Genomic DNA, 13,436 nt, shown 5'->3' with positions numbered 1-13,436 from the left:
CATCCACATTCATAACTCTCTTCATGCAAGCTCGGCGGTTTCGGGTACTTTTGACCTGACCCTTTACTAGGACGTCCTTCATTTGATCAAGATATGTATTGATATTTTTAATTAGGTAGATTTATTATTAGTATAGTTAAGGAATTGTAATAATCACATTTTGTTAACTGTATTCGATAAAAATAGTAGATATGTAATGCAAAGCTTAATCTATGAATGGGATTTTTTCAAATGTCTGTTTGATATTGATTTCTTTACAAAACTCTCTTGTAGAAAAAAAAAAATATTATCCCTTTATCTTACTTCTTCCTCCTGACTTTACTCCCGGTTGCATCCTTATCACTCTGGAGAGGAGCCCGGGGTATGCCTTTGATTATGGATGCTGGAATTGGGTGAGTCAGGTTTTAACACGAAGCAACTCCAGTTGCCTGAATGTGCAGGTTTCCTCACAATGTTTTTTCCTTGCCGTAAGAGCATCGGCTATTATTTAAAACTAATGAACTTATGTACATAACTTCGAAAACAATCTTTGATTCATGGCCGGGTGGGATTCGAACCTGTGCCTTTCTGCGCCGGCGCTTTCAACCCTATATTATACTATGTTATCATATAGTTAAATTTTTATTAAATTCTCTAGGTTATCCTTTTATGAGTCCTCGTAATTTGTTCTTGTCCATCGTCCATCAACGCCAGTTTCACATCTGAAGCCGCCAGGGACTTAGAGCTTTTTTGGGAGCTGTGTAAGGGATAGGGGATTAGACCATGCCACACCACGTGATCCAGTTTTGACTGACTACGTTGGTTGTATATATCCGTAGAGCGGATATGTCTTACCCACGGACGGTGTGAGCTCGTCACTTCCCGACGCCACGTGAGATCACAAGTTTATTATATAATAGAGGCCGCCCGCGACTTCGTCCGAGTGGAATCAATCCCGCGGGAACTCCGAGATAAAAAGCCTATATGTTATTCTGGGTCTTCAGCTACCTACATACCAAATTTCATCGTAATCAGTTCAGTAGTTTTTGCGTGAAAGAGTAACAAACATCCATACTGACATCCTGACATGCTCACAAACTTTCGCATTTATAATATTAGTAGGATTGCGATTAGTTCCCTTTAGCGGGAGCGATGATTCTATTTTTTATTTTTGTGACTTGTGGCGTATAGATTTTGCCATATCCCAAATTCATTTCACATTCGTTCCCTCGCAAAAAAGAGTCACTAAAAACACCGCGATACTTTGAAGCCAAGCCGAAGAAAGCCGAAGCAACCGAAACTTTAAACGAATTCAAATGTCGACCAATAAATCATTTCAAAGCCACAAGAGTGGTGTCGATTTTTCATACTTGCAACATTATTTGGCGCACATACCATTGGCGCATTTCCAGAATTTTGCAGACATACTATTCCGTTGAAATTGGCACAAGCTTATTGGGAACATAGCTCAAGTTTGTCACTTTGGTGGGAGCGGAGTTTAAGTTTGTTTATTAGGTGTGTTAGTTTCTTGTTGCTATCTGATTGTAAAAAAGGTAGTGTTTTATCCTGTTCAAAGTGTTTTTTATTTGACTTAACCATTCCTACATATTATTGAGGTGAAATTGTGAAGAAAAGCAAAGTACATAGAACATGCAGAAATAAAAGTAAGGCGACCCAAAAAAGTAAAAAACTTTCTGTGGAAATTAGTGTTGATACAATTAAGTAGAAAAGCTAAAATATAAAAACAAAAGTACATAAATATGTAGAATAAAGATATAACAAACAAACGAAAGATATTCTATATTTTTCCCTTTTCTTTTAATTTCACACATACATGAATCACGTCTATATTTCTTTCGGGGTAGACAGAGCCAACAGTCAAAAAAAGACTGACAGGCGACATTTAGCTGTTTGGCTTATTGAAAAATTGAAATTCAAGTAAGTAGTGGCAGGTTGCTTGCCTAAAAGAAGAACCCCAAATTTGTAAGCCGATCCCTTAGTCGCCTTTTACTACATCCATGGGAAAGAGATGGAGTGGTCCTATTCTTTTTTCTGTTGGAACCGGGAACTACACGGCACTATGACGTATAATATATAATTTCATGTGTAACTTTTAGATATTGCCATAAAAATATTGGTCTAAAGGTTCGACTAATAGAGAATGCTTTATGGCATTAAGTCCACCTATTGTATAATTTCAGGTGTAATAAAGTTCAAATAAATAAAAGATATTATTCATCTATATTCAGAAGGGATACTTCACATTGTGTCAAGCTCGATTTCCGACCAAAACCAATATTTGCAAATATGTTGAAAATGGAACTTCATTAATAATGCACTGGGAATTCTTGATCAAAAGTCCTGAAATCATTTAGTATGCGTCAGAATACAATTACTCGACTATAATAACGAGAAATTGGCGAATATACATTTTATTTTATTTATTTATACATTTATGTATACGGCGACATCACTACACTCACACACCAACTGTCAATTATAGCTAAAAAATTGACGCGCTCAGCCAATAGCACCGAAAAATCTAAATCGCGCAAACAAAGATTTCACGGATTGAAGCAGAAATACAAAGTACGACACAATATCGTTGGAACCGCGAATCTGCTTACCTGGCTGAAGATCTTCCCTTTGGTGGTGGTCGAGCCGAAACATCGCTCCCGCTGCCTATAAAAGAAGAAGTTTAGTACAAGGGCAATACTTATTTTTACAGAAATTTCGTCCAGTAGGCCCACGACAGGAAAATGTGAACAAAGTTGTTAAAAATGTTAATCATGAATGTTCCATATGGGGTAGGCAGAGACTACTGATTTCCAATTGATTTATTTCTAATAGATTTCTCTTGCTTACATTACAAAAAGTTTGATCAAATAGCCTGGGAAGTAGGTCACTGCATACTTCTTTATATGTAAGCAACAATATTTTCAACAAACCATTTTATTAATTAACAAAGGCTGAACTAATTAAAAATTATTTACTAAAGCCTTCAATTGTTCAAAGTGCTTTCAAAAACGCAAGCCGCTAAAGAAACTTTGAACTCGGTAGCGAAACTGAAAAAAAAACTTTTTAGTACGAAAAACCAGCGCAAACAAAAGATGTAAAGCCGAACAAAACTATAAGAAAGAACCACAAAAACTAGACGGTTGGTTCACAAAGTTTTACATTGTAACTGCGTTACTGTTTTTGATGTACAAATTACAGGTGTATAAAGTTTATTCAATGTTTTTTTTTTCCTTTGAACAATTTCATTATTTTCGTGTGAGTTGAATTTTTTTGAGTCAACATACATACATATCATCACGTCTCTATCCCTTGTGGGCTAAACAGAGCCAACAAAAAAGGAGTCAATTTTTACCAAATGAATACGTCCTGGCAAAAGGTTAGGTCAAGAGTACCCGAAACCGCCGAATGCTTGAAGGAAATAATGAATGTGGATGAAGCGAATAAAGTATGCAGAGATCGTGGCAAATGGAAATATGTAGTCTCTGCCTGCCCTACTCGGGTTCTATTCCCGGCCAGGGCATGATGTGAAATGAACTTTCTCGAATTGGCATGGACCATTATATTATATTGGTATGCGATCATTGAGTTAGTACCTCGTGATACCATTCTCGAACTTACTTAGATGTTAACTCAATCTGAGTAATTAGTCCCTTATATTTATTAAAAAATATTATGGTACCAATATAATATGACATGGTATTTTAATTTGAATTCCATCATTGGTTTGACCTATCTGTAAGCATATTATTTTATAGGTATATCATCTTTATTATTATACTAGCTGTGCCCGCAACTTCGTCCGCGTGGAATAGTTATTTTGGGCATCATTGAAGCCCTCAAGGATATATAATTTTCCCGTTTTTTTTTTCACATTTTCCATTACTTCTTTGCTCCTTATAGTTGCAGCGTGATGATATATGTATAGTCTAAAGCCTTCCTCGTTATTATATTAGTTGAATCTAATTACATTTATTATAACTCATTTAATTCCATTTATAGTTTATTTTATGTCATTTCATTAAGTCAAATTGTTAATTTCACCCTGGTAATGTTACAAACGCAAGAACTGATTTGATAATTCTGCCCGAACACAATATAATAACAGAATTGCTCGGCAGTGGATATTATCTGTAAATATGTCAATCATACGAGATTCAGATCTCTTTGAGAGTGCATGCGGGTTAAGCTTTTGGAACTGACTCAGTAACAATTGGTTTAATTATCTTGCGTTCTTATTTATTCTTCTTTGTCGTTACTTTTTCCCAGTATTTAAGTGGGATCCGCGCAGTATGTTAGTTTTTTTTCCAATTGCTCCTTGTATTTTAATTTTTTTATGTAGACTGGGTCAATCTGACCTTGACTCGGCAGGGGATCAAACCTGGACCTTGTGGAATAGAGGTTCACCACTTTATCGATAAGCCAGATTACCTACCATGTTGGAAGATATGAACAACATAAACACATCAGTATTACAAAAAAAAAGCCTTTTATTTCAAAAAAATATCGTTTAACTATGTTATGAATTTCAATAGGTTACCAGTAATGTTTGCCATACCTAAAAAAAAAATATATAGATTATGCTCATACATATATTAGTCAGTAGCAACATTACAAGTTAAACAAATTAATAAAATTGTATGTATGTACATTTTATTTTATGAACATTTTTCTATCGGATAGCAAATAATTCATTGTTTATAACTCCAAGCAGTTACGTGCAGTAGTGTAGCAAAAGCAATTTCCTTTTTGTGATTGTCCGCAGAACGCTGCCTTCCTTTTTAATTCTTTCGTGAAACAAAAAAATCTGTAATATTTCAGCACGTTCGTGTAATAAATACGCCAGCTGAGATTTAGTAGACTTCACCCCGCAGAGTAAAGGAGTTATGCCTGGCTCACTCCAGCTGTAGTTCAGTGTTTTGCGCAGAGGAATATCGTGATAATCCTCCTTGCGTAGTCGTGATTGCCTATTTTCTCTCTTGTGAGCATTCCAGAGTACACCTATGACCACGATCCTGGTTTACGTAAGCAAACCAGTTGTTTGAATATTCAGGATTCCTCGCGATGTTTTTCCTCACCGTAAGAGCATTGGTTCGCCATTAAACCAATGTACGTAACTTTAATAAAGATCACGGTTTTTGTTCCGATTCGGTTCACTGACGCGATGATCTTTGTATTGGAAATACATAAGTTAATGTTACATACATACATACATATATAGTCACGTCTATATCCCTTGCGGGGTAGACAGAGCCAACAGTCTTGATAATACTGATTGGCCACGTTCAATTTTGGCTTGATGATAGAATTGAGATTCAAATAGTGACAGAATGCTAGCACATCGTCTAAAAGAAGAATCCCAACTTTTTAAGTCTATTCCTTAGTCGCCTTTTACGACATCCATGGTGGTGAACGTGATGGAGTGGACCTATTCTTTTTTTTATTGGTGCCAGGAACCACACGGCATAAGTTAATCTTTCTTGACCTTATCGACAAGTTTGCATGAAAATCTTATGACTGTGGACTTATACCCTTCCGAAAAGAGTTATCATATCATTAAATATGTTTTGTTCATATGTATACAGCTTTACGATTCTCAGGTGGAAATAAGGGTGCCTTCGCACGTCGAGGGCCCTCGACAGCACGAATATCGAGCAGATGAGTCTTCCATTGTACAAAGAGATACGGGAAATGGAGTGTCTTAATACCCCTCTCTACGGTGCCTTAGATCAGAGAAAAAAGAGATAAGTATTTGAAATGTTATTAAAATCGCTGTACTGTATGAGCTATTTCTGCGTGTATTTAAAAAATATATCAATAAATCATATTAAAAAAAGGCTCTTCTTTAAAATTATGAACTACGAATTAGATCATTAATAGTAAAACAAACATTTGTACATATTAAGCTTGTTCCTATTTTTAATATGTTAAAATCTTTTGTATCTAGTTTTAATATCTTTTAAATTTTCTTCCTTTCTCTAGATTTCATAATTTAGCTTAACGTGTTTTTTTTTGCATTGTGACTATTTAAATCTATTAACCCCGTAAAAAGTAATATGTAAAATAGTATGTAACAGTGTAAGTATGATTCATCTGTGTATGTAATTTGGATAACCAATCATCTAAATACTTTACTAATCTGATATACAAATAAGTTCATGAGATCTGTCTTAAAACAACTATTCTTTAACAAAGTCAATACAATTCCCTGTGACAACTTTCATAGAAGAACTGGTTTCTGATCATCTAAACTCAGTGAGCGTATGTTTGGCCATATCTTCTCTACTCTTTTATCAAAAGCGGATCCGACCTACAAGGCAAGGCTTATTCACATCACGCACATATCCGTAATTGGAATTCCCTCTGAGATTGCGATCTTATAAGCATCGACGTCAAGTTGGCACATCACCATGTTTACACCATGACAAGTACACACATAAACATAATCCCGTCTCTTTCCCGGAGGGGTTGGCAGAGACTCCATAATTTCCACTTTCCACGATCTCTGCATACTTCTTTCGTTTCATCTACACTCATAACTCTGTTCATGGGAGATTGTCAGTACTCTTGATCTAGCCTTTCACCAGGGCGTTCGCTTTAGTTACCCGAAGTTTCCAATTTGTATTTTTTTTAGTTTCCATACCGCGAAAAGCACCGGTAATAAAATTTCCAGCTCAAATAAAACAAAAAATGTTCGAACCTCATAAAGGATTTACTCGTAACTTTGTAATAAGGTAATAAGGGTAGACATACCAAGTTTGTACGCCGTATATCACAAAGGAACGGATGATTGAATTTGCGAAACATGCTTTTACGTTATTAAATTAGCGAGTTCAAATATGACAAAATTTCGTATAATTACAAAACTCAATTTGGGTTTGCGTTTTACATATCGATCAGTTAATTCAGGGAAAAATGTTTTAAATGGAATTCTTGTTAAAAAATTACCACATTTACATATTAAATCTTGTAAATGTTATTAATCTTAAAAGCTGGTTTGAATCTTGAGTATCGGTTTTGTTTTTTTTTGTTATTCGGAGTTGTCGGGTACTTCTCTTTTTGTGGAGATCGTAAAAACAACTATTAATATTTCTATGTAAAAGGTAAAAGTTCCAATCTCACCACACCATCACCTTATTGCTTTACCCAGCCTTTTGGTTATACGAGCTGCATTATGACAAGAGAACTCTCCCTCCCCCCCCCTCCCCCCTCCCTCCTCAGTCCCTCGCGTTTATTTTCTCTAACAGCGCACCTGAAGACTCCCATAAGATAAAGAGAAGAAGACAAAATATATAATATATTTATCCCATTATTGACTTTCTGTGTCCTTTGAAATCCAGTCAAAACTAAATCCTTATACGACTCTTTTATGAGACGATGAGCTAAGCTGTCACTATCACTGAATTTCAATTCCATCACTAAGCTACGCTTAGTCAAGTTAGTATCCTCACTATTGTACCTATCTGTTCTGCAAGGGATAAATCTTGATTCAAACCTGTCACTATTTGAATCTCAATTCTATCATTAAGCCAAATAGCTGAACGTGGCCTATCAGTATTTTAAAGACTGTTTGTTAAATATTGTTGACTACCCCGCAAGGGATATAGAAGTGATTATATGTATATACGCATGTTATGCAGGTAATATACTCGTATACGTGCTCTCATATACAGGCTGTCTATTAAATCGCATCGCATATTTAAATAGGCACTCAGTATCTAATACATACTTACATACATATGGTCACGTCTATATCCCTTATGGCCTAAACAGAGCCAACAGTCTTGAAAAGACTGAATGGCCACGTTCAGCTATTTGGCTTAATGATAGAATTGAGATTTAAATAGTGATAGGTTGCTAGCCCAACGCCAAAAAAAGAATCCCAAGTTTGTAAGCCTATCCCTTAGTCGCCTTTTACGACATCCATGGGAAAGAGATGGAGTGGTTCTATTCTTTTTTGTATTGGTGCCGGGAACCACACGGTATCTAATTGTCGTTTCAAATCTTCTTCTTCTTCCGTCCCTGTTCATGGTTATGTGGGATCGGGTCTCCTTACTTTTCTGCGCCAAGACGTTTGGTCTTGGGTTGTCGATTCTGGCAACTGGGCTTGTTTGAAATTCTTTTGGATATTTGATCACCAGGTCGAATTGTCGTTTCAAACATTAGAACAAAAAAAAATTCTTAATGGAAACGCGTAGCGAGCGCACAATGGTATCCAAACAATCTGAGACTATGTGCACTATTTCGATTAACCTTTTCTTATCAACTACTGAGTATATTTTTGGTTTTATTTTTAACAAAGTTGAGCGTGTTCATGATTTACTATGTCCTCAAATATGAAAAGTAATTTACCAGACACTCTCTATAGAAACTAGTTCCTATTTTGGTCCATTACGATAAGTCAATCCGGCAATTATATATTAGTCTCACGCCTCAGCTTGACTTACTCTAATGGCCCTGTTCCCTCGGGGACTAGTTATCTGTGTACACTATAATTGAGTTAAGGCCATTTTAGTGCACTTTAGAAGTTAATAATTCACGCAATATTCGCTGTCTTGATAAATATGTAGCTATTTCGTGTAATATATAGTGAGAATCAACGTGAACTTGATAGTTTTGTTAATTTTTGGTAATCATCCTGGCTTTGAACCCAGTCGCAACCTTCCTAGGGTTGATTCACGAATGCAGTAGGACTGATAGATTTAATCACTTTATTGTGTAGCGGGAGCGATGATTCGGCTTGAGCGCCACCAAAGGGAAGATCTTCCGCCAGGCTAGGTGTTATGCCTGGGCAACCGCAACTCCAACGGTGTTGTGTCGGAGGTTGTATATATAGCTCCAATCCGTGAAATATTTGTTTGCGCGATTTAGGTTTTTCGCTGTTTATGACTGATAGCATCGCGTGATTTTATTTTTTAATTTTGTGACTTGTGGCGTATAGATTTCGCCACAATTGCACCTACAGGAAAAAAAACAGGTTATGAGTTTCAAAGGCGGACTTATCGCTAAAGCAATCTCTTCCAGTCAACATTAGGGTGTATACATAGTATGTCTTATGTGAATCTTCCTCTTTCTCTTGTTCTTCGGTTGCCCTTAAATATGTGAGCGGTAAATGGAGACACGTGCCTTGTCGCAGCTACTACCTGTCTGGTTGCCTTAACCCCTTCAATGCCACACTACATTGGCAAGACTGATTTCAGTGTCAGTATATGAGAAAATAAAAATACGATTCTTATAATTAAATGAAAACTTTTATCAAATGCCAGATTGGAACTATTTATCACTTTTAAAATGATCTAACATTTGATCAATACAAAATTATTATTCAGGAATAACTTTAAGTATTCACAATCATAAATTAGCGTCCACGTTCGCTCCGTGTTACGTCTGAAACAAGACTGTCGTGCCGGACTGCGACACGTCATTCGATAAGACAAAGAGCGATGAAGGTAAAGAATGAAGTGATTGAGTAGAATGAACAATAGTTCGTTCGATATTGATTAACACTAAATATTAATAAATAACTGAATGTCATGACGTATGAAAGCTTACAACTGTATGTACCGAAAGTTTGTCAAAAAAGACTGTTAAGCAATATCTACTTTTTGTCCCGAAATCCGGGAAAATAGACGTGATTACATCTATGTAGGTCTCGAATGCCTGAGGGTGTATAAAGTGGGGAATAATTTGTTTGCCGATTACACAATTTTTTTGGATATGATCAATTTATGCTTCATATACAGATAGGGACAGTAAAAAGTGACCAGGTCGCAAACAACTCCTTGCTGGTTCAATTTGGCTCAGAATGTACTTAAAATTTATCCCATTCATTTGGACAAAACAAAAGTTTAAATCGCTTGTGTTTTATAGGAAAACATGAAACATAACTTGAAGTTTATTTCACAGAAATTACTTCGTAGAAATTTGAATTGAAGTGAATTAATTTTGTCGAGAATTAAAGTTTTTGAATGTATATCTCGAAATTTCATTTTAACCATGACGAATTAGTAGAATTGTCTCTCGATTTGATTGTTATAAATGTATTCAAAGATAAGTGGAAATAAATCTTTTAAACCATTAAGCGTAGCTTAGAAGCAAAACTTTAAGATTTTCATATTTGTATTACTTAAATAAATTTTGTTAAGAAATGAAAATTTTATTGTGCAAATAAAATAGGAAATTTATTATAAAGATTAGAAGAATACTTGTTCTCAAAGAAGTTAGCAAAAAACTATTAAAACCAACATGTTATATTTAATCTGCTTTATTTACTTACAAGGGAAATATAAACAACAGTTTTAGTATTTAACATCATAAAGACCTTCACACATAATATTCAGAATACTTAATTGAAAAAAAACATACAAAACGATATTTTAAACGTGATTAGATACAATAATTAATATAAATACATTACGAAGACGTTGAACGGAGATAATTTGTCAGTAATATTGTAAATAAAATATACAATCAATAATTATTCTATCAAAGAAGATTTCCATCAAGAATCATGAGTGAGAACTTGGCGCATATTTTACATTGATCTAATCAAAATAATGTGAAGAAATTATGTATCATTTTCGAACTATATTACCATTTTATTTACATTAGGCCAGCTACATTGTAAGAAAAACTATATTTCCAATACTAATTTTTACGTTCGTACTTAAATTATTGTTTATTTCACCAGTTTATAGTTCTCGCAAAACATGCGCATTGTATGTGAAGATTAATCTACATATATTTAAAAAAAATTGATAAACAATGCTATGGGCGAAATATTTAATGTCTAAGAATGAATCTTTTAGTCTTTTTTATAAAAATCGGAGTGAATTCAAAAAGTGAAATCGTTTAAAAATTGATAGCGAACGCATTAAAAACATAATGAAAAATTAGGAAATTAATTTTCGCTTGATTTTTAAACATGCGTGCGTAACACATGTTTTGCGAGATTTTATATACAAAATATGGAAATGAAGTACTTATATTTGTAATACAGTCATCTAACGGCTATTTTGTAATAATCATGTTGACGACTATACCAAAGGAAACATTTAATATACAAGTACACTTCAAATATATTATCAGTACAAATATTTACTTTTTTCCACATTCATGAACTTAGAGCCAAGTGCTTTGTATCTAACTCCATATAAGTAGAGTTTTCTGTTATTTTCGAAGCACTTAACAGGTAGTCCTGAAGTCACACAAACACCGCATATTCATCTGTAGTTCTTTAAACATTTCAGTGGTCCTATTAGAAATACTTAGTTCTCATGAAGTATAAATTGTAAATGACAAACAAATATCATAATAAAATTAAATTACACAATATATATAATACCTATCAAAAACAAAGATACAAAAACAAAATATTATGACAATTTGCTAATTTACCATATCAACATTTCTTTCACATGAGGCCAAAACAAATAATTAAAAAGAAAGTCTAGACAATTTTTTTTTACACAAGATTTCAACCTCTTACCGTGTACATTGTTTTACAGTTACGAATTGTGCAAAGTGACGTACGGCGCGGATACACCAGTGACTTGGCTCGCGCACTGCTTGTGTGCTTGTCCGGCCTTTGGCACCAAAACCAGCTGTTCCAAGTCGCCCTGTTAGAAAAAATCGGAGTAAAAATAATCTGGACTACATATTTCAGGATTAAGGTAATCCGATGTGCCAATCAAGTGTATTATTTGCTGCTGTTAATCATAGCAGTTTTGTGCGATATGGTTTCCATCGTTATATTTATTATGAGTTTATAATATTTTGACCGGTTTTATTATTAGTTTTGTTGGGTTTTGGTTCTAAAAAGGGTTAAGGAGAGATTTTATAATATTTTTACGGGTTTTAGTATTAGATTTGTTCAGTTTTGGTTCTAAAAAGGGTTAGAGAAAGATTTAAAACAGTAACAGTACTTTTTTTAATAATGTACATTAACATATAGATTTAATTACTTTTAATTTATATTTATGAATAAAGATCCTTTACAGAGAATCCTTTATATCGCCGTAAACTCAAGCCAGTCCATTTATTTTATACGCTAATAAAATGCCATCATTATTCTAACAAAATCAAATAAATCACTAATTTATTTCTGTTCTTCACTATATTCTACTGATTATAATGGATTCAACTCCATTAATAACTCAACGTCTAAATCCGTCAGCTCATATAAGAAATGAACTTAAAATGTTGGCACTTCCAAACATGTTTGCAAAGAGAATCAAGTTATGGATAGGAATTTTGCGGAAACACAGTCAGTAAACTCGGACAGACGCATTGAACGCCAAGTGTCAAACGTAGTCGGCGGATGCTTCAGTGAAAACATTTCTGCATCGTCGACTTCGATAAATAGAAAGTCGAAACAGTGCGTTCCGTTTCGCTTTTTGAAAAGAATGATTTAGGAGTTAATAAACTGCGAACGCGTCTTTTGACGCGACCTTTGACTTCTTTAGCTATGGAATTACTAGATTGGCTTAGTTCCACTCATGTGGAAATTTAAAAAAATCCTTTTTAGACAAATCCGTTCAGATTTTATTAATTTACTTACAGTTACTAGTGATTTGAACACTGACACTTGCTTTAAAAATTCAAGGAAATAAATGAAAATCATTCATTATTCATGCTCTCTCTGGCGATCATTAATTTATATGAGTAAAGTACAGAGGGTACTTAAAACTAGACGCACGCTTCTTTTCATTAAATAATTTCACTTTAGTAACCTGGATAATATTATCTGGGTGAGAAAATTCCACATTTCTGTGTCCTTAATTCACTATTAAGAATGGTATTGGAAACTTCATATCTACACATTACGCACAGTCCAAGATAAAATCCGTTAAAAACAAAAGCTAGTTACGTATAAGTACCTTTTGTATATCTGTTTTACCTACACAAATACTGAGGATAATAATGCAAAGAGCAATATAGAGGAAATATGTTTTCTTATATATCACTTATGGAACGAAAGAACCTATGCAAGGATCGTGGCAAGTGGAAAGATGAAGTCTCTGCCTACCCCTCCAGAAGAGAGGCGTGATTTTGTGTATGTATAATTCCTCTTAACATATTGGCAGAGACAAATAAGTAATTGAAATTTAGCAAGCACACGTTTCTGGCATAGATAATACTATGTATTTCATGACCAAACTCACATAGAAGAATTATACTTACAGAAAATAGGTATCCTATAATGAGGTCGGCGTCTCTGGGCGTGTCCAATGCATCTTTCTCCAGTACATCAGTTCTGAGCCATCTGCAGTCGACAAATGCTCGTACTGTGTTATCATCGTGGACACTGTCAAGAAAAAAAACGTTAAATGTTTAGTGATAGAGTTATAACTCGCTATGACGCTTGACTATAGATAAACAGCTAAGACCCAAGGCGATCAGAAAATTTTCTTTTTTCATCGTGACTGACCATTAATCGAACC

The 13,436-nt window shown here is 34.6% G+C and overlaps 2 protein-coding genes across 2 annotated transcripts in view; both read right to left on the bottom strand.

Moving 5' to 3' along the window:
- LOC106137529 (uncharacterized) overlaps positions 1 to 13,436 on the bottom strand; it is a 125,566-nt gene that overhangs the window by 50,607 nt on the left and 61,523 nt on the right. The window lies entirely within an intron of this gene.
- Positions 11,459 to 13,436, bottom strand: part of LOC106135332 (uncharacterized) — a 37,488-nt gene continuing 35,510 nt past the window's right edge. Inside the window, exons 8-9 of the mRNA XM_060945613.1 lie at positions 13,177 to 13,300; positions 11,459 to 11,612 (exon numbers count right to left, since the gene is read on the bottom strand). Of these exons, the coding sequence (XP_060801596.1) occupies positions 11,502 to 11,612; positions 13,177 to 13,300 (235 nt within the window). The 3' untranslated portion in view covers positions 11,459 to 11,501. The remainder of the gene's footprint in view (positions 11,613 to 13,176; positions 13,301 to 13,436) is intronic.

Source organism: Amyelois transitella, chromosome 8, assembly GCF_032362555.1.
Source record: "Amyelois transitella isolate CPQ chromosome 8, ilAmyTran1.1, whole genome shotgun sequence".
In the NCBI taxonomy this organism is placed as follows: domain Eukaryota; kingdom Metazoa; phylum Arthropoda; class Insecta; order Lepidoptera; family Pyralidae; genus Amyelois; species Amyelois transitella.
This window is presented reverse-complemented; position numbering and strand designations above follow the sequence as displayed.